The sequence below is a fragment of the Oxyura jamaicensis genome, chromosome 8 (assembly GCF_011077185.1).
Source record: "Oxyura jamaicensis isolate SHBP4307 breed ruddy duck chromosome 8, BPBGC_Ojam_1.0, whole genome shotgun sequence".
NCBI lineage: Eukaryota > Metazoa > Chordata > Aves > Anseriformes > Anatidae > Oxyura > Oxyura jamaicensis.
Window position 1 is genome coordinate 12,746,968 of NC_048900.1, and position 21,836 is coordinate 12,768,803.

The following is a 21,836-nucleotide window of genomic DNA, read 5'->3' on the forward strand; positions in this document are numbered from 1 at the left end:
CGGCGGCGGGCGCCGGGCGCTGCCGCTGGTGCTGGCGGCGCTGGCGGCCCTGGCGCTGCCCCGCGGCTGCGGCGCCGCCATGGACGAGTGCACGGAGGAGCGGAGCGGGCGGCCGCAGCGCTGCATGCCCGAGTTCGTCAACGCCGCGTTCAACGCCACGGTGGTGGCCACCAACACGTGCGGGTCGCCGGCCGAGGAGTACTGCGTGCAGACCGGCGTCACCGGCGTCACCCAGTCGTGCCACCTCTGCGACGCCGCCCAGCCCCACCTGCGGCACGGCGCCGCCTTCCTCACCGACTACAACAGCCAGGCCGACACCACCTGGTGGCAGAGCCAGAGCATGCTGGCCGGCGTGCAGCACCCCGCCGCCGTCAACCTCACCCTGCACCTGGGTAAGGCCGCGACGGAGCCGGGCGGCCCCCCCCCCGCGAAGCCCTCGGGGGTAATTAGCCCCTCGGGGTAACCACCGAGAGGAAATTCACCCGGGGTAGCTGTACAGACCCGAGGGTTCCGCGTGCAGCCTTCGCTGCAGGGCCCGCGTCGAACCCCAGAGCTCGAGCATCAGCGCCTCACCCCCTCCTGCATAAAGCCGCGTTTGGGGTCAGGGAGATGGGCGCTGGGCTTCGGGGCCTTTGGGTGGGCGGTGGGATGCTCCCGCGCTTGATGCGACGGGGGCGATCCGTGGGCTCTCGTGGCAGCAACACGGCTGGCTGCACCCACCTGCAGACCTGTGTCCTGCAGCGGTGCCTCGTGCTGGGAGCTCAGGGACGAACACGCCGTGGTTACCGGGGTTAGGGGAGCGAGTTTGGCTTAGGGCAGGCAGTAACACCTCTTTTTCTGCTTTATTTTTTATTCTTCTGTACATCGGGAATTGTTATTCCCATCATTGGAGAAAGCAGTAAGCTAAGACTTGATTTCATTTATTAGCAGAGCATCATCATAACCCTTTATTATCAGGTAAACCTTAGTTTATAGGCTTATCTGTATTAGTGCTGTACTTGATCCTGTGCAGCTGCGTGTGTATATATTTTTGAAAAACCATCTGCTTTTCTAACATTCTGGAACAAACAATGTGCTGTGTCCCAGGCTTTGAAGAAGTGTGATCGTGTCTTTCGTGAAAACACCATCTTTAAAACATCGCTGGCAAATTAATATTGTGGCACTGCAATGTGGTCTCTGTCAAACACCTGGATTTCGGGTTTGTTTTAAGGGAAAGCTGCCTGCCCAGCTGTGGGGTGCGTGAGTGGGATTTTTTTGTTTGTTTCTGGTTAGACTTTCAGATGGAGTGTTTGTACACTAAAGCCTCAACTATAAGCTTGTTCTGGGCATGGTGGTGGCAGGAGTTAATTTTAAGAAGGCTTAATAGCGAAGTGTTAAGGTACTTATGCAAGTGGTGGGGTATGGTTTTGTGAGGCGTTTGGGGGCATGAAGCTCTCTTACACAGCTGGTTCTGCACGATCTCCAAGGACCCGTTTGATGCTGCAGCCGCCTTTACTGCTGAAAGCCCTGCTATCCTGGCTGCTCAGTGCTGCTGGGCGCCCTTCAGGGCTGGCAGCATCCCCTCTGTGCCTCCAGCTTGCAAATGCTGACCTGCGCTGAGTTTTTGGCAGCTTGGGATGTCTTGATTAATGTACAGTGATGTTTGGCCTGTGTAGAGCAGGGTGTTGTTTCTGAGGGCCACAGCAGAAGGCAAATAAGAAACACAAGTCTGTTGTCAACATGTGAAAGCGGGCTGTTGGGCCTTGTAACTTCTTTGGAAATTCTAAGAATTTACACTTCAAGTTTAAAAACCTTAGCTTGGGAATTGGATGCCAGCAAACAGCTTGGTATAGAAAATACAGCGTGGATGAGCATTGTTAAGTTGCAGGTGTGTGTGGACAGGAGTTCTCAGCCTAAAAGTTATGATGCTCACAGAAGAGAGGGGAACTGGGAAATTACCACCCCTTCTAGAAATGGCTATCAGCGGTCATAAGCACCAAGGCCCTCCAAGTAAGAGCCTTCCCCTGAGAGCTCTGGAGAAGTGAGCGTGTCTCTGGTTCGCGTGTGAGCGTGCTGATGGGTGAGAGCGGGAGCGCATCGCCACGTCCTTCCCTTCCACTTTTCTTAAAAGCATCCCCTCGCTTCCCCCAGCTGCCAGCTCCTAAGGCTGAGATCTTTCTATTTGAGACTTGCCCAAAGTAATCTTTCTTTTTTCCAGTGCCACCCGCCCCCCTTATTCCCATGCATTCCAAGAATAAGGGACTTGGGGGAAGTGATGATGGCTTTTAAGCTGAACATGGAAGCTGAGACACTGCGATACGTGGTTTGTTGTCTTTGCTTGTTTCTGAAGTCAGAGAGTCCCATCATTTTTACAGCCTGTGCCGTTCACTTCTGCTTGCAGCACTGGGACAGTCCTGGCATCCCCCCAGCACTTTGTGTGCACGTTTTAGCACAGCTTTGCTAGTTAGACCCCTTATACAGCCAAACAAAGCCTTGGGGTAAAGCTTTAAACACTGGAAGAAGAGGACAAGAAAAAGCATGGAGTATTCCCGGTGCTGGCAAAGGCTTGGTTCCAGCTGTTGGGATCCCAGCATTTTGTTCATCAGACGAAGAGGCAGCATCCATTCTTGGCACACCAGTGGCTCTGAGAGCAGCCCTGCTTCTGTCCTCCCTTCCTCAGCGCTGTCTGTTGTAACAAACACGTCAGCTGTGTGTGTGGGGCTGGGTCGCGGTTAGAGCTGAGCCCCGCAGCTCGTGGATTCTTCTGAAATCCGTGCTGAAGGCTGGCCTGTAAGCGCCCCTCACCACGACGGTCGGCGTCTTGTCAATGTAAGATAAAGAAAAACTCGTTAAAGCCCCTGGCTGTTAGGAGAAACGGGTTGTGAGGCTTCTTCACCTCCCCCTTTTCTAACTGCTCAGTCCTTTATTTGGCTTTGAGGAGAGTAACGATGCTTGGTTATATATACTCTGCCTGCAAAGCGTACTTTGGGGCATGACTGCCATTTGAAGGCATTTGCAAGGAAACCCAGGCAAGATGCCAGTTTTTACGTTCAGCTTCAGTTTGATTTGCCAGTTGTTTGTAGCAGAGGAGATTTTTTTTTTTTTTAAGCACAGATAGGCAGCTTTTTTTGTTTTAAAGCAACGGCTACAAAACGTGCCCTAATTCAAGTATTCGGTTTATGCAGCTGGGAAGCAAGCAGTCACCCCAGGCTGTCCTGGTAAAACCTTGCAGGGTGGCCAGGCGCTGCCTTCCTAGGAAGCAGCCTTGGAACTAAATTGAGCAAGTGGGTTGTTGGCGCGTAAAGGTTTGCATAAGTAGTTAAAACTAAACCCTGAGAAATGGTGATTGATTCATTGGCGGAGTGTTCCTAGCACTTACGTTGGCACTATGGGGTTGTGAGTGCACAAGTATGCTGTGCACAGCCTAAGTTCCTCCTCAGTTACTAGTTTTGGCTTTCAAATCAGGGCTTTTAGGGGATGCTGTCGCTGCCCTGGTGAGAGCCTACTCGGCAAGCCGGCTCACCCAGCACGGTGTTGGTTATTCTCAAACAGCTGAGCATAGAGGGGGCAGGCTGAGGAGCTCAGTTCCTGACCTGCATTTCCTTCTGCAGCGGCTTTATCCTGCGTCTGTAATCTTTCTTCAGTAAAGGCTTCTTATCGTGCAAGCCATTTAGTTTGGAAGAGTCCTCTGTGCTGAGCACAGCACCCTAGCAGTGCAATTTGTTGGGAAATCCTCGGGAGACATTGTTGGGCCCGGGCTGGGAATGGCTTGCCCAGTGCTTCAGTGCCTTCTCTGTGGTATTTGCAGAGCCCTGAGGGGACTCTATTTTAGTTGGCCTCACAAAGGCTTGATTTACATTTTGCAGGTTTCAACATGAGCAGATAAGAGATCAGCTTTTTTAATGGCCAGCAGTTGTTCGGTGCAGTTATATAAAGTAAGCTTTAAAGCTCTTTATCGCTTCTCACATACTCTTTAAATTCCAAAGTTTTCTCAAATTCCTCTGTCCTGCGTCCTTCTTGGGATGCTGATGGCACTGAGGCATTTGGGAATACTATACATGGCAGAGCGCTTATTTTAGGGGATGGAGCGAGTTGCGATTGGGTGGTGTTTTTGCAGCAGAAATAGCTGCTATTTGTGGTGCTCGCCCTGAATTGCTGGAAGGATTAATCACCAGTTTTGACACAGACACATAGCTGTTTTTGTAGTTTTAAATCTTGGAAACTATTGTTTGCTGAGCTTACTGAAAAATTTCTGGTTTGCTCAGTAGCATTTGATTTGCAGCCCGAAGCTCCAGGGGGCTGGCTTGGCCTTGGCAAGGCTGCAAACGAAAATCTCGGGCCGCTGCTTCTCATTGAAATGAAGAATGACACTGATCTGCAACCTCTGGTTTACCGTGATACTTAAACTGCAGCATAAAGAATGCAGCATTGATGTCCTTCATCGTGCAGCTCTTGCAAGGGTGGTGCTGGTACCACTTGTGTCCTTGGGGCCCCGATGCATCGCTTGCTGCTGCTGGTAGTGCTGTAGTAGCTCCTGCGCGGACTGGCTGCTGCCTACCTGTGCCTTAGCTGGGATTTGGGATAAAATCAGTTCAGCCTACGCTTACGTGTCTCTTCTTCATCGAGTCTTGCTTATGAGTGGCTACCACAATGTGTTTTAAAGTTGGTTCAGAAAATAACACAAGTTCTGTAAGCTGCAGGAGCTGTGTGGCCTCAGCAGTCCCGCAGCACAAGTCTGGTTTTGGCTCAGGCACGGTGTGCCCAGGGCAGCTTTGCTGGCTGTAGGTGAAGGACAAGCGTGGGTGCCTGTGTCGAGGACCTGTGGCACTGCTAGCTCTGTTCCAAGCTCGCTGCGTTATTTGGGCAGCTTAAGGCAAAGGCCTTCCCTGAGGATGTACTTGTGGTTGGTTTGTTGGCCTGTGGCAGCCTGTGAGCGGCGTGGGTTTGAGAGGCCGCGTTGTTGATCTCCCCTTTGTGCCTGTGAAAGCAGGTGTGTTATTAGACCACGTTTGCTGTGCGTTGTCTGCACGCTGAATGCAACCGACCGCTCTCGGGTGCATGTGAGAGGGGCCCTTCTCCGTACTGCTGCCGTCAGAGCGACTTCTTTCTAGCAACGTGCTCGTGCGAGGGCGGCGTTGGCCATCCCATCAGCACCGATGAGCGCTCTGGCCGGGCACTCAGCACACCCTTTGCGCTGTGAGATTAGAGAGCTGCTGCCCGCAGAAGCGTACGGCTGTCAAACGGGGCCGGGGCCATGGGGGTGAGGCTGCCTCCCACAGCCTGCCAGGCCGCAGGTACAGGCTGGTACCGTGCCGTGAGCCATCACGGGAGGCACCGCGTCCTTCTGAGGGAGGACATCGTAAGTTCTCAGGTCTTCCCTCTACAGAAGCTCCTACAGTGGTGGAGACTCCTCAACTGCAAAAAGGAACAGAAATGGTAAGGAAATTTCATTTAAGTTAAACACAAACCACCCAACCTCAGTCTTTAATCTCTTTTCTGCTGGTCCAGCCCTATTTGAGAGATGACTTAAAAAACAAAACCCCCCAACTCCCCTATGTATTATTCAGTGATCTTCAGCATTTTGTTTTGAAACTGGGTGGCAAAGCTCTTCTGGTTTCCATGCTTCTACTTGTTTCAGATATTCCAATGTGATAGTCATCAAAGAGAAGTTTCCAGTGGTAATCACGCCTGCAGTTCTGACACAACACAGCTGTGCTCACTAATGGAGAATTTCAAAATTTCCTCTTTCAGAAATAGTATCCAAAAACTATTATAGGATTTTTTTGTGTGTAGGTAAGCCAGTATTATCTTGTATATAGGAGGCAGAATTCCAGATAGCTTTAGGGTTTATCTGTGCATTTGTTTTGGGGCATGGTTGTTTTTGTGGGGGAAGGGGAGGGTTTGTGAGCTGTTTGTAGAGGTGATGTATTGAGATCTTGCAAAGACATGGGGTTTGTGGATTTGTGGATCAGCTCTCGGTAATGCTCTTGTCTTTGTTGCAGAGAGAAGTGCTTGGAGAACAGTTCATCTGGCTTTGCTTTGAGTGCCACATTTTCTGGGAGGGCAGTAAGGCAATCCTCCAATTCAGTGTCAGGGGCTTGGGATGTTCTTGAGGGAAGGGCTGGGTGCAGAGCTGGTCCCAGCATTAGGCAGGCTGAGCTGGAAGGGGGCTTGGCCCTTCTCGACAGAAAGGCCAGCTACATCTTGGGAATCTAAACAAAACACCTGAATTCCATGACACATCAAAATCTGCTTGGTAACAGGGATTGCTGTTCCTTGGCCCCTCAGTGTCTAAGCGGACTGTGTGCGAGTGGCTGCATGGTTTGTCGGCAGCGCTTATTCTCTCCCCTGTTCCAGGGCTGAGTGAGCTCGGCAAAGTCTCGAGTTGGCAGCAGTCCAGTTCTCAGCAAATTGCTTTCATCTTGTGATTTATCTTTTCAAGGTCTGCTTTATAGTTCAGCCTCCTTGGGCACCAGAAAAGGCCTGGTTCTGCCATGGTGAGCACCTGGCACGTGGGCTGGGTTAGTTCTGAGGGGGGAAAAGTGCCAGGGATCCTGAGCAGATTTCTTGGTAAAAAGGATTTTCTTTCCTTTCCCTGTACATTTTACTTCAATGTATATAATTTTGGAAAGCAACTCTTTTAATTCAAAGATAATGTCTCTCTAGGGGTTTTAAGGAAATGGTTGTATTGAACCTCTGTCTTCAAGAGGGCTAAGCAGTCCCTTTTTGTGATACTTATGCTATAAACTAGATGCTCCGTGTGTGTTGGTACTATCTCTTACTGGGCTTAATGGAATGACAAATCATTCCCTTCTGGAAAAAATGCTTCTTGGTATCATAGCATTAAGTAAGATTGCTTAACTAAGTGAAAAGAAATCTTTCTTGTCCAGGGACTTCTGTGGTCCGTTTCCGATTATGTTGGTTATTTATAGTCCTTTCATCTGCAGTCCTCTGCATGTCCCATCCTATGGGATTTTGTGTGGGATGTTCTTCCCGACAGTCCCCTGTGGGAATGCTCCCCCCGGAGCCAGCCCCGGGGGATGAGCCCTGGAGAGGCCACACCACTGCCTTTGAGCTCCCAAGCATAGTTTATTTGTGAGTATCCTGCATATCTGCATCTGCTGGAGCTGGTACTGCCTCCTGGCTGCAGCCATTGCTGTGCATGGTGTGGTACAGCTCTCCCTGCTCTGGTTCTGCTGCTGTCGCCTCCCCACCACTGCTTTGGCGTCTCCTGTGCTTCAGGACCTTATCTGGGTTCTTTGGTGGGTCTCCTGGCTGCCCCTGGCCTGTTTTGAGGAGCATACTGCGTGCAGTTTTGCAGTGCTGAGTCACTTGCTTGATGGAAGTTGTGAATGATGCTTCAACCATATGTGGTTTCTCTCATCTTCTTGCTGACCCCGTGTTGGTTTCGCTCTTCTGTTTTCTGGCCCCTCTCCTGTATCTGCCCCTGCCTTTCTTTTCCTTTCCTCAGCTCCTTGCAACGTGCCTGGGCTTTGCTTCTCTCCTGCTTCCATTTCCCTCGTGCTGATGTTCATGGGTTGTGTAATTTGTGGGGATTCCTCACCCCTGGGTTCACCGTAGTCGAATGCCCTAATGATCGGTAGTCATCATTTCATCATAAAACCTCAGCTCTTTTCACTGTTGATTCCCAGCACGTGTGGAGGGTTCTGAAGAATATGTAAAAAGCATGGAGTGAGGAGGTGCAGGGCTCCTCACTGCAGGAAGGACATCAAGGTGCTCGAGTGAGTCCAGAGAAGGGCAACGAAGCTGATGAGAGATCTGGAGAACAGGTTTTAGGAGGAGAGGTTGAGGAAGCTGGGTTTGTTCAACCTGGAGAAGAGGAGGCTCAGGGGCAACCTTATTGCACTCTACAGGTACCTGAAAGGAGGCTGTAGCGAGGTGGGGGTTGGTCTATTCTCCCACGTGCCTGGTGACAGGACGAGGGGGAATGGGCTAAAGTTGCGCCAGGGGAGGTTTAGGTTGGATATTAGGAAGAACTTCTTTAACGAAAGGGCTGTTAGGCATTGGAATGGGTTTCCCAGGGAAGTGGTTGAGTCACCATCCCTGGAGGTCTTTAAAAGATGTTTAGATGTAGTGCTTAGGGATATGGTTTAGTGGAGGACTTGTCAGTGTTAGGTCAGAGGTTGGACGCAGTGATCTTGGAGGTCTCTTCCAACCTAGATGATTCTATGAGACTTGGAAAACCCTGAGCAACTGCAAGCCCCAAGACAGGGAGGCTGAGGTTAATTACCTGGGCACTCGGACAGTTGAGCATCTGTGGGAGCTGACCAGGTGTGGGCTTGCAAGCATTTCTTGCTCGCCATGCAAATGCTTGAACTCTAAATAAACCAAACTCCCGTGATCATTCCTTACTGAATGAAATGCAGCTTTCTACCTGCTTTACCTCCCAGCCTGCTCCCTGTCCCCCAGCTCCTCCTCTCCAGGGATTTCATGCTGCACTGGGAAGGGATGGATCCTCAGTGGAGATCGACTGGCACTCTGCAGGCATGAGTTAACTGGTTAAATTACTGGCATTGCACATCGCTGCTCTTCTGCTCTCTGAGCAGAGTGACTCTGCATACATCTGTACATACACACTGCTGCTTTCTCTCACGGAATGGCTTTTATCCATTGGTAATTTGTCTGTCTGAAAACATTGAAGTCAGTTGTTGCGGTGCCAGTCCTTGACTTCTGGTTGGGAATGGAAGCTTGTGGTTTTCATGAGGGATTGATATTTCATATGGTAGTAAATGCCTCTAGGAAACAATGAAATGACTTGCAGAGCTACAGATCTGAAACTACAGCTCTCTCGCAAGTAATTGGTGTCACTTATTATCCTAAAAGGGCAGCTATAAACAATGCATTTTTCTTCTCATGGGTAAATTTCTAAACACTGGAGATTTGAGGCTACTGGATGAGGAAAAAATTACTAGAAGCTGCCTGAGCAGATGATGAGTTTAAAAGAAACATTTATTGACCCTGCATTCCCCATCATTGGCACCCTGTGTGGAAGGTTTGATGTGTCACTGTGAGTCACCATAGACCTTCCCAGTCCTGCTGCTGTGAACTGTGTGTGAACTGCAAACATCTGGCTGAAAGCCTTCAGGAGGAGACTGCATTGCTCATCTACCCAGGGCAAACAGGCAGGAATACTGCTTCCAACACAACTGCTTTGGTCAATTTAAAGGGTGTTTTCTCTGCTGCAGATTTCTTCCTGGCCTTACTTTCCTGTACTTCCATCCCTTGTAAGGTGCAGGAGCTGTGTAAGAATAGGTCCGTATCAGCTTGGGAGGTGCTGGAAGGCCTGAAATCCCAAACTCGGGACACCCCAAGTTGGTATGCTCTGTTTGTTGGCACTGCCGCCAGCCTTTATTTGGGTGAAGACTGCACAACTTCATGAACTGTCACCCAAAAGGGACTATTGAAAGGTATTTAATTTGGTATCCACTGATACATTTAGAGATATCTGGGAAAATGTGTTCAACTCTATGTAGGTAGTGTTGGGGAAGATCTTCAGAAGATTCCCCAAATTGGGCTTGTTGCCTTGATTCTCTCTGAGTACAAGCAAAAGCCTGACAATAAAAATCATGCTTTTTGATGTCAAAATATATTTTGCTTCTAATTCATAGCACCTAACAATAGTGTCTGAAAGCGGTCTGGAGAAGCTGTGATGCGGCTGCAGCACTGGCTGCTGAGGAGCACTGCAGTCACCAGCAGAGGTGAAGTTCTTGGTCACACCAGGAAAGGAATTGGTTTGGTTTTTGAGTGTGCTTGGAGTAGTTGGCTGTGGTCTCTCCATATGTTTTAACCAAGTTAATGTTTATTACTGCCCAGGGTTTGGATGCACTGTTGCAGCAGTAGTGTGGTCTGGGCTGGTGACGCTGATTTCTGTGGACAGTGTCAGGAGCTATTGCATGGAAGAGGCCAAAAGTGTTCATAGGAAGGGAAGCTTGGTTCTTCCTATTGCAAACCTTGTACCAAATACGTCCCCTCGTTAATTTGTCTGCGAATTAATAGCCTTTTTCATGTCATCCAAACGGTCTGTTTCAACTTTAGGGGCTGCGGCATTGTTCTTTTGTGAACGCTTGGTAGAAAATTAACATGCTGCTCTGGCAGATGGGAGGGACCCTGTTCCCCAGCCTTTCTGTCACGCAAATCCAGCTTTTCTGTTTCTTCCCCACCCCTAAAAAGTCTACGTTAACTTGAAAACAGTGGGAGGGAATTAAATGTGTTTTGAAAGGGTGATCCCATGGGCAGGAGTGGTATTGAGTGCTTACACAGTGTATAGAAATGGTTTGTGGGAAGAGAGGTTGTTCAGCAAAATGAATGGAGTTTAGAGTTGTTAATCTGTGTCATTAGCACTGTGTACCAGAAAGTTTAAACTGTGCCTGACTAAATAGCACGACTCTTTGAAATTCACAGCAGTGCTGGCAGCCCCCTGGCTTTTGTCCCTCCGCAGCTGTCCGTCCCGGCAGCCCAGTGCCCCGTCCCACCCCGCGGCCGCAGGAAGCCATTCGTGGCTCTGGGGAAGCCACGAGAGCCTGGCTCGAAGAAACCTCAAGCAAATGGGTTGGTGTCGGCACCGGACCCGCAGAGGGTGCAGATGTGAAATGAACCAACCTTCCGCTCCCTCCCAAGCTCACTTTCACATCTATGCTCACATAACTAGCACAACCCAGGAAAACTTTCTTCATCGCCCCCTCTGAGGGGTGGTGCGTGTCCCGACTTGTTCAAGAAATCTGTTGGTAATAGTCCAAAGCACAAAGGGAGCACGTCCGTCTGTGGCCATGTGCCATCTGCAGAAGCCTTTGCGTTGTGCAGGTAGTTGTGCTGGCTGCCCCTGGTGCTTCGAGGCAAACACGTGGTTGCAGTCGGTCAGCTTTTGCTCTTGCTGACTTCTGAAAGCCATATTTTGTCAGGGGAAACTCAGCAGAAAAGGTAAATGATTGCTAAAATATTTTGCTTGGCAAGTGGGCACAGTGCCCGTGAAGGGTGTTTTAAGTACAGCGGCAGCTCATCAGGTACATGGTGCTTGGCCACCCCTTGGGTGAGAAGTGGCTCTTGCTTCAGGCGGCAGCACAAGGTGTCTTGTCAGGTCTAAAATAATGACTGCCTCACTGTGCATTTTTTAAAAAAAGAAACAAAAAATACATCCTTGCATAGTGGGTTTATGTGGCAAGGTTTTGGTAGCGGGGGGGCCATAGGGGTGGCTTCTGTGAGAAGAATCCAGAAGCTGCCTCATATTAGGTAAGGGACCTGCCGCTGGCCAGAGCTGGGCCAATAAGTGATGTTGTTTGTGCCTCCGTGAGAGCAGATTTAAGAAAGGGAAAAAACTTGCTGCTCGACAGCAGCTGGGAGAGAGAGGAATGAGAATCAGCCTTGCAGCCACTGAAGGTGAGTGCAGAAGGAGAGCAGGAGGTGCTCCAGGCACGAGGCAGCAGTTCCCCTGTGGCCTGTGGAGAGGCCCCTGGTGCAGCAGGCTGTCCCCCTGCAGCCCATGGGTCCCACATGGAGCCGATCTCCACGCTGCAGCCCGTGGAGGAGCCCCCGGTGGAGCAGGTGGATGTGGCCTGGAGGAGGCTGTAGCCCATGCAGAACCCCCACAGGAGCAGGCCCCGGGCTGGAGCTGCAGCCCGTGGAGAGGAGCCCACGCAGGAGCAGGGGGCCTGGGGGGAGCTGCCGCCCGTGGGGGACCCGTGCTGGAGCAGTTTGCTCCTGGGGGATGGACCCTGTGGTACGGAGCCGTGTGGGAGCAGTTCTTGAAGAGCTGCTGCCTGTGGGCAGCCCCTGCAGGATCAGTTCATGAAGGATGGCATCCTGTGGGAGGGACCCCACGGGGAGCAGGAGCAGAGAGGGACTGTGAAGGAGCGGAAGAGACAAAGTGCTACGGACTGACTGCAGCCCCTGTTCCCCTGCGCTGCTCAGGGGGAGGAGGTGGAAGAGGATGGATGGGGGAATTTTTTTTTTCTTTCCTTCGCTGAGAAACTTCTCTAGCTTGTTAGTAATAGCCAATTAATTTTACTGTCTCCTACTCTGAGTCTGTTTTGCCTGTCACGATAATTGGTGAGTGATCTCCCTGTCCTTATCTCAACCCTTGAGCCCTTTGCATCGCATTTTTTCCCCCCATGAGAGAATGGCTGAGGTGGAGTTCAGCTGCCCACCCAAGTAAAACCACCACATCTTGGTAACTTTTCCAAGTGTCCTGCCCCTCGAGATAGCTGTTAAGACCACTTCTGCCTTCTCAGATGTAAGCTGAGTAGTAGGGTAAACCTTGAGCCTCCAGGACAAGCAGTGATGGTTTGAGGTATTTTAGAGTGGAACATCAAAAGCTATCACACAGTTAATGATAAACTAGTTAAATTCTAGTAGCAGAGACCATTGCTTTGAAGTAGAAATGAGCATTTGTAGTTGAAAGAACATTTAAGTCCTAGCTTAGTGTGCTTTTTTTTTTTTTTTACGTTCCTGGGAGAAGTGTGTTTAAAGATTTGAACAGGAGTATTCTTGAGCAGTTGGAAAAGATTACTTATTCCGAATTGGCAATTAAAAATGAATCAATAAATAGCTGATACATCATTCCAGGAACACCTTCCATTCCCATGCCTAAAGGACATACGTTGCTTCTTCTTTGAAGAACATGAGCAAGGTAAAAAACAAGCAAATCATCATTAAGCTCCTCCAAAATTAAGTGCAAGCAACAAGGATGCTCTGTAGGAAGCCCGGGCTTTCACTTCTGGCTTGAATATTGGACAGTGTTCATGAGTTGCTCAACTCCTTGCCTGGTCTGTACCATTTTGTCTTGTGCACCAACTTCTTTCGCTTCCTTCTTACCCCAGTCCCGAGGCTTTTATGCAGTCTCTGCACTCAGTTACTGTGACAGCACATTGCGGGGCACAAACACCGCTCAGCATTCCCACAGTGGCCTTGTGCTTTGTTCCGGAGGCAGGAGGTGAAGGTGCAGTGTCCCCGTACCACCAAGGTACTCCTGCTGCTCCTACTCCCCCTGCTCTGCCGGGGCTGGGGGTGTGGATCTGCAGCCCTGGGCTGAGCCTCTCAGCTTGTTTCATCAAGTCCTAGCGGCTGCCTTGATCGGAAGATAACCTTTTTGGTGGGTTTGGAGATAGTGGGATCACTGCTGCGATGTGCCTGGGGCCATGCAAGTGCCGGCCGAAGGGGAAGAAGTGCTGGGAATGCACAGCCTGCGGCAGGAACTGGACACAGCTTACACCAGTTTCACCCAATTTTGGAAACATCCTAAAGTTTTTTTTTTACAAAGAGCCTTGCAGTAATACTAATCAGAAGTGAGCACTTTGGTTTATGTGAAGCTACTCAGAGCTTTTGATGCTCAGACTTCAGTAAAAGGAAAGAAATGAGCAAGCTAAAATTTCTCTTTTGGGCTTTGCACAGGAATGCAGTTCATTCAGCTGACAAACATAGGAAAAAGGTTGAGAGATTATAGGGCCTTTCTGGGGAAGGGTTTTCATAAATAAAATACTCATGTTTGTGTTCTAACCTAAACAAAGAATTCTTACATAGTTTTACTTTATGTAACACATCTTCATTTTAGTTTGAGATTCAGCTGCACTATCTTGTTCTAGCTGACTTTGCATAAGCAAATTTTTAAAATTAATAATCCATTGAAATAAGTGGACAAAGTGATATTTATGCAGCTGTTTGACACTGGAAAGCAGATTCAGGGATGATGTACTGATCAATAGTGTCTCTTTTAAATCTGTTCATCACAATTAAGATGAATTGATGTGAAAGCTAAATCTAATTTTCGTAAATAATGCTGAAGTATCAGCTGGTGTATCCAAATGCAATTACATTTATACACTCATTTTAATATTAATAAGGCAATGACTTTTTTTTTTTTAATGGGCTTAGAGTTCCTGTAGTGATGGATGAGATAAAGCCCATAAAAGCCTCCCGTGCTGCTGATGGACAACACCCATCCCAGAGCCAAACTGCTGAATGTCAGAGCCTGGAGATCTGTTGTGTCTCAGTGCCTTGGGTTCACTGCTCAAACAGCTCCTGCAGAATTACTGTCAGGCTGGCCAGGTTGGTGTTGGGTCAGCATTTCTTTTATTGAAAACCTTCCTGAGGAATACACGGCTGGTGAACCCGTCTTGGAGGAGGACACGGCCCTGCAAGTCATCTGCCACCTGTACGAAGCTGCAGAGTTGCTCTTGCAACAGGGTCAGCCAGTGAACAGTGGATAGGTCTTTGTAGAATACAGATGCAAAAACAATGGCTGTGCCTTCTGGCTTTAGGCAAAAACGTGCTCTTTGGGCCAGGAAATGAGCTGGATTCATTAGTCTTAAGGAGAGTTTTTTTTTTTTCTTTTTCTTTTTTTCTTTTTCTTTTTTTTTTTTTCCTTCTCTGATGCAACTTTCACCTACTTGCTTAATTTGTAGCTGCCTGGAGGAATGGAAAAGGAGCTTAGCATACCTGAGGGCTTTACAGAGTTCTCCCTTTATGTGTCCTACCCACACAGCTATGAGCAAGAAGCCCTTAGGGCTATGCATTTTTGTGCAGGTATGCAGCAGCTCCTGCCCAAGCTGCTGCAGAGGATCCAGTGGTGCTGAGGGGCCGGCCCTGGCTCTGTGACCAGAGCCACTGTTCTGGGAGCAGGAGCCGCCCGCTCTGCGGTTGGGTTCCCAGGTCGTGAGGGGCTTGGATGGAGCACGCACCCAGACAGCTTTCATTTCTGCACATAAGGGATATGTATGTGTAGTGCTGCCTGAATCACGGGGAGCAAGTGCTCTCCTTTCAGGTTACCAAGGGCTTCTTCGCAAGCGCGGGCAGAGTTTTGTAGCGCAACTTTTTTTTTCTCGCTGGGGGGGATGGAGGTGAGCTGTCAACTCTCTCCTGTCCGAATAACACTTGAAGGCTGCCCAAAACGGGCTTTGTTTGAAAAGCAGCGTGAAGGTGCTGGGGCATTCAAGCCGTGGGGCCAGTGCCATGCTGCTGCTGGGGGTCCTGGGGCCCTTTCTCCCTGCTGACAGGGGCGGAGGCTGAAACCTCTGCATAAGCCCTGTTTTTGATGTGCAATGCATAGTTTGCTTCCACTGCAGCAGGCTTGCGACTGTTTTAGGGCAGTCCGAGCGTGAGCTGGGTTCAAGCTAAGGCTTGTTTGCTAAAGGTAGTCTGTGCGTGCACGTGCCATCCATGGGGGCCTCCAGGTGTTCTTGTACATTTACAGTGCAGTCCTCAGCATCCTAAAGAAAATTCAAGGCATGAGGTGCATCTATCGAATACCAAGCTGTTCAGGATCACCTTGCTCCCTTATAACACCCTTTCTCTATAGCAGCCGTGCCAGGTGATGTTTGCTCCATCGCACAAGCGTATTACACAGGGAACTTTGTGTTGGAATCAACTCTTTCACCTGCTGTCGTGCTCCCAGGTGATCAGGCATCAGTTTTCAGCATCTGTCCTGTCTCCGAGGCCGCCACGTGATGGTAATCCAGGAATCCCTGCAGTGCGTTTGGACTGCTGGAAGTTACAGCTTGTGTTCACGTTAATTGGGCTGGCTCTGAAAAAGTTCCTTCAACTCCTTCAGTTCTGTTTCCCTTAGATTTATTAAATAGTTGTCCTGTGCACAGATGGAAAATGTTAAAAATAGAAGTGCCCAAGGCAGGGCTATTGTTTTGGTGTTGACAGGCTTGCTGGAAGCTGAGGCACACTGTGTATTTTAAGAAGTGCTGGGTTTTTAAGGTCTCTCTGATGTCATCTTGACCCAGCACTGAGGAGCTGCTTTTATGTGCTAAGGGGAGACCATCTTTTGGATAAGCTGTCTTCTCAGGGTGCTGCCATCCATTATATAGACCAAATAACAGACAGAGCTCAGGATTTCTGAATTACTTTTGCCTTTTGTGATGAAGAGGACACCAGCTGTAAAGCTAGTCAGAAGAACCTGAGATAGTATCTGAGGGACCAACTGCTTTTTGGTAACTTCTTCCTCTACTAAAATCCCTTTTTCCTTGTTTCATCACTTTACAGGCAAGACTATAAATATAAATAAAGTACAAGTAATGATGTTTACATTTCTAGGACAGGGCAGCAGCTTTGGTGCAGACCTCCCAACTTAGTCCTTCCTGATAAAGTCAGCCTCAGAGGATTGAGACAAGGTTGGATCGCCTTGCATCCATTCTGAGTAGAACAGAATGGAAGGAAACCGAAGCAAATAAGTGAGTTTCTATGATTCCCACCCCTCTACCACCTGTCAAAGTAGCTTTAAGCACTGGAAAAAAATAATTGTTCACGACTGATTCTTTTCAGGACCCCAAACTTTACCAAGCATGCCCAAAATGGAAGGTGAGCATTTCAGAAGAGGGGAGGCAGGCAGGGCTGCTGCTTGGTGGGATTCAGTGAGTACGGAGCTGTGTCCCCAGATACAAACTGAAACCACAGGCAGCCTTGCCTTGGCTGTTGTGATTGCAGAGTTGAGCTTCCAAATGTAAACAGCGCCCGAAATGATGGAGGAAGTTTCCTGTTCCTCCAGTCTGAAACTGGCTTCTTTATCGTAGCCGTCAGCTGTTGGTATCTGCCTTTTGTCATCGCTGAAATCTATCGGTGACCACACAGATTTTATTGTGCTGTTGCTGATTGCTTCAGCAGATATATAGGCTTATCTCAAGCCTGCACAGCACTTGCCAGATATTATTCTGTACCCAGCTGTCTCCTCCACAGCTGTGAAAGTCATCTGTAACTCGTGTGGAACCGCAGTTCTGCGAGAAATTAGGACACACGGCAAACGTAAGGGAAACGTAAGAAGCTGCTTTTTTTTAAGCTCTCCTAAAGTGGTCAAAGAAAATCCAGTCTGATGAACATATAGGTGTGGGAATAAGAGAGGCTTTTTGCTGACATTCAGGTTTTCGCAATGTAGCGATCGCTCCTTTCTTTCTTTGCATTGCATGGGGTTTTATACCCCTCGCCCCTATCATTAAGATTCCCTCTATGTTCAGTCTGATTTAATAGGATCCGCTGACTTTCAAGATGTAGTCCAGCAGAACGTGCGTGTTGATAAGGAACAGTTAATTTTGCTTCCTTACCCAAACTCTGCATTATGTGATAGGAATAGGCCGCTCTTTTCCGTATGGCTCAGCAGCACCTTATTCAGCAGGTGATTGTAGGAACATAAAGAGATCCTAAAGAAGCGTATGTAAACAAAGGCCTTATAAAAATAAGTAACTGGGTCAATGTCACGTGCTGGTTATGCTTTATTCCAAATGTGGGAAAGTGCTTTATTTTCTTGGACACATCAGGTCCATGACGGCACAGCAGCCTGGTGGGGATCGCCCCCATCCTGACTTCACGAGGTGCGGAGCCAAAGTGGGCTTATGTTCAGATGGAGCGCACGTGCTCACTTTCTGTCTTCAACAATTAAGTGCAAATGCTGGCCAATTATTTTAATGTTTCTGGAGGCTAACGGAGACTAGATTTTTTTTTTTGTGAGAAAACACTGTTACTTTTTTTGGAGTTCAAGTGAGTATCATGCTTCTGTAAGACTTTTTTAAAAGTTTCTATTTCTCCTTGTGGTCGTAACTTACAAAATGTTCACTGTCATAGGTCACAGTATTTCTGTGCTAAATTTGGGAATAGAGCTGGCAGCATGCTTATTCTCAGGGAACTTTCATGCCTGGTTGGTATAGAAAGCTTCAGATACTTAGCTGTGGGGGAATAAAAGGTTCTTAGTCGTTCTTTCTTCCAGTTGCTTGGTTTTTACTTTTTTGGTATTTTTTTTTATGGCCTTTTCCACTTCTGTGGAATAAATTGAGAGTTGAAGTGGTTGAGCTTTAGCAGCAACTTGGTATTCAGTTTCATGTTTGCATTGCCTCTTGTGTACAAGACTCCATTTCCTTTTAGTGTTTTTTTTTTTTGTTTTGTTTTGTTGTTTTTTTTTTTCCCTGCCAAACCCCCTTGGTTCAGATCTGCTTCCTGCTTGCAGCTTTATACCAGCTTGGCAATCTTTTCACAACCATTCTTTGCTTTTGGTGTGCAGCAGAGGCACAACCGCACTGGGTATGACTTTTTTTTTTTTTTTTTAAATAACAACGATGAAACTCTGTCAATTGGATATAGCCAAGTTTTTTTCAGTGTTCTTCCCCAGCATTTTGCATGTAATTATTTTGCGTGGTTGGAAATAAATAAAAAAAAAAAAAAAGATTTCAGATTTTTTTTCCTATGGCATTGTAGCTAATCAAACTTTTTAAAGAAAAAAAGGCAGATCCAGAGACGAGTGGTCTTCACCTGGCTGCTTGCACTGGCATGCGTCCTCCAGAGCTGGATGGCCACATAAGGGGATGTGGCTTCTCTTGTAGAATTGGTAGTAGGAAAAGTCAAGCTGCTCGTCTCTTGCTCACCAGTGATGGGTGTCACCTACTAGTTTTATAGATCATTGTGTGCTGACTTCCAGTTTTTAGCTCTTTTTCCCACTTATTAAATGGATACCTCGTGTAAGACCTTCCCAAGGTGTCCTTTAGTGGTGGCGCTGGGACCCCCAGCCGAACAAATCACTCTTAGGCACATATGTGTTAAACTTCTCCAGTTTCTGCAAAAGTACAGGCAAACAATTGGTGGCAAAACCCAGAAAGGTGACCTGGCTGATCCTATTGTTTTCAGGGACTGCAGCTTTCCTGTTTATGCATCCTGGCTTTCAGATGTTCATCCTGCTCTTTATGAATAAAGTGCTTTTGCATGTATCTCAGGGTTCTTGTATGTTGCTCTCCATGCAGTTTTTGATTGGTCTCCTGGTTTTGGAAATGATCACATCAACTTGTAAGTAGCAGAGAGAAACCTTCCCTTGTCTTTGAACATGTAAAAATACAGCCCTGGCAAACTTTTTTTTCCTTCTCTTTCTGGACCAGGAGTCCATCAGAGAAATGAAAATGGTATTTAGTTGCTTTTCCTATTTTTTTCCAAGAGTTTGTATCCTGAGTGCAGCACAGCCCCTTGAAATGAGGGTTTGCAGAGCTAGGAATTGCCAGAAGCTGATGGTCATCCTGTTTTTCTGATTGAGGCATCTTACCTTGGAGGTAAATTCAGATGTTTCTAAACTCTGTGCTGAATTATTAAACAGTGATAGGAGTAAGTAGTAATTGATAATTGAGACAATCGCGTCTGCTGTTACAATGTGATACAGCTGGAGGTTGCATGAGAATGAGGAGAATGTAAGCAGTAGTCTATGAACCACTCTTTGAGGGCAGTTTAAAAAAAAAAAAAAAAGCTTTGATATGTGTATTTCAGGAATTGACCTACAGATTCATTACCTTTCTGTGCCATAGAGAAGCTTAATGGCATGACAGAGAAGTAGAAGATTAAACTGATGGATGCACTGGTTGTGAATCAAAGGAGGGAATTGGTGGTTCCTGAGTTTTTGTTCTAGCTCTAGGGATGCCCTTAGGGCTGTCCGGTGACTTGACATCCAGATGGTGTTTTACCTTCTGACACTCAGGGTTTTGGCAAAGAGAAGTTCATGATTTGTTGGCAGAGCTGGGCACGACAGAGAGCTTTGTCCTAGGACAGAGATGTCCAAATCTCTGTTATGGGGACTCCATCCTGCAGCTTCATCAGAGCCACCCACGAGTGCTGCTGTGCCTGAGGGCTCCTATGTGGATTTACTGCCCCTGGGCAGACTTTCAAACTTCAGGCATGCTGCAGGTGTGTACTCTTTAAAGGAAAACTTATTTTTCCACTGAAAATAGTGCATGCAGTTTCATTTGCAGAACTGTTTGCTCCAAAACTGATTTTTTTTTTTTTTTTTCCCCAGATAGCAGAGATAGCTGTGGGCTCTCAGCTGGATGCTTCCTTTTTAACTGGCCAAAGAGCAGGCCGGAGTACTCTCAACTAAGTAAAGTTCTGCCAAAATACACATTTTTGCTTAAAGCACCAGGAACGCTTCTGGCTTTCATGCTTTAGGAAAAGAAGTTGGTCTGGACACTGTAGCCTGGTTTCTGTTTATTTTAGCACAGGCCTGGAGCCTAGGAACAGAGTTTCAGGTTCCTGATCTAGAGAGAACTAGTAGGGAAGATGCCAAGTGATTTTTCTTGAATGTGAAATAGTTTGTGTCTCTACCCAGCCTGCCCATGGGGTGATGCCACTGGTGTGCTGGCTGGTCGGCTACATGCAAAGTGGTGATATCCTCATCGGGTAACTCCTTCCAGCTTTGCTCCTGAAAAATGCCAGGGACATTTTGTTTCTGCCTGTCCTCTGGTGCTGGTTTGGAACAGCCTTGTCTTCTGCTTCAGTCTGGTGCAGGCAGAGGAAAATGTTTATAGTGTTTGAATCCTTCAAAACTTTTGAAAATATACTTATTTTAGAACATCCAACTCTGTTGCACACATTTTTTTTTCTCTGGCTTTGTTTCCTTCCCTAAGAAAAGCCTTTTTGATTTCTTAAGTTCGCTACAGAAGTGTCAATGCTGCTTGCAGGCAGGGCCACAGACCTCCCCGCATCCATTTCCTGCAAGGTCTGTGGTTACTCAGTGCTGCTCTCGCCTCTACCATGTCTGCTACACGCGATGCAGAATTTATTTTTCTGCAGGTGCAGAATTTATCTGAGAGATGTGGAGCCAGCGTGGAGGATGGCAGCATCTGTTTCCATCTGTGGAGTTCAGCAATAGTCCTGTTCATTTGGGATAATTTGTGTAAAAAAAAAAAAAAAAAATCAGACTTGGACAACTGTGTGCTATGAAGAAAAACAGCCCAAGTGAGGACACATCTCTGTCCATAATTAACTGGAAAACTGGAAAAAGGAGAAGCTAAATGAGCTCTCTACTGGCTCACCCATTTTCTGTATCTGACAACATGGGAACATTGCACTCAGTGGTTATACCAAGCGTGCAGGGTAGGATCAAGGGATGTCTCCTTGTCTCTGTTCCTCTTATGTGTTTAAAGTCTGTGGACTTGATGCTTCCCTACATCTAGAATTTCCTGATTTGCAGAACTTCATACTTTCTTTCAGTTGATGAAGTTACAAAGCCCCATTTAGACATGAGAAGTGCTCATCTGAGTGGGTAACTGGCAAACATTTTGCTTGACATTTAAAAGAGGTAGGAAGGAAAAAAATCCCAAGTCTCAGGGCAGATGTGAAGCCCGTTCCTCATCGTATCTCACCAGGACAAGTTTTTACTACTGTCAATTGCAAGCTGATCTCTTAATTTGTGTTTTTTTTTTTTTCCTGTTTTGTAAAGCAGAAATTGCAATGGAAGTGTGTCTCAGGTGCAGTCTGGAGGGGGGGATTATATAAATTGGTGTGTCCTTTTTTTTGTCTTGCTGCTTAGTGACCTACTACCTACAGGTTTCGGTTGTGATTGACATCTGAGTACTACTAGATGTGTTTGTTTTAATCTGATAGTTCAGGATGTCAAGATACTGAAAAACAAGAAAACTTCTAATATGTAAGTAAGGCTTCTCTAGCTGGAGTTTTGAATATGCTTTTTAAGCATAGGAACATGTGCTGCAGCAATACTCCAACAACCTATAGGTTTTCACCATTGAATGGGACTTTAACATGGTAAATCCAGAGGGGTTTGGTGTTCTGCCACGTTTCTTAGGTTCTGTGGTGGTGTTGCTCGCACACCAGTGGTGAGCCGTAGGCTGTAACTGCATGCGTCACTGACTTTACCGGTGTGGTGAATATATAGCTATTATGCTTCCAGCTTCAGATCTGGTTGTTCTTTGTGGCCACGCTTTATGTCTTGGATACTCTCATCTGCTTTTGGGAGGGGAGAGCGAGATGGTTGGTTGTTACCAGTTACTGGTGACAGGTCTACTCGGGGCTAGTTTGTGGTAGAGCAGCCCCTGTGTTTTGGATGGGCAGGAGTATCGCCACATTCAGACATGGTTGGTATTTTCAAG

At 47.6% G+C, this 21,836-nt stretch overlaps 1 protein-coding gene across 1 annotated transcript in view; it reads left to right on the plus strand.

Moving 5' to 3' along the window:
• Positions 1-6: 6 nt before the first annotated feature.
• LAMC1 (laminin subunit gamma 1) overlaps positions 7-21,836 on the plus strand; it is a 61,009-nt gene continuing 39,179 nt past the window's right edge. The window contains exon 1 of the mRNA XM_035333677.1: positions 7-392. Coding sequence (XP_035189568.1) covers positions 80-392 — 313 coding nt within the window. The 5' untranslated portion in view covers positions 7-79. The remainder of the gene's footprint in view (positions 393-21,836) is intronic.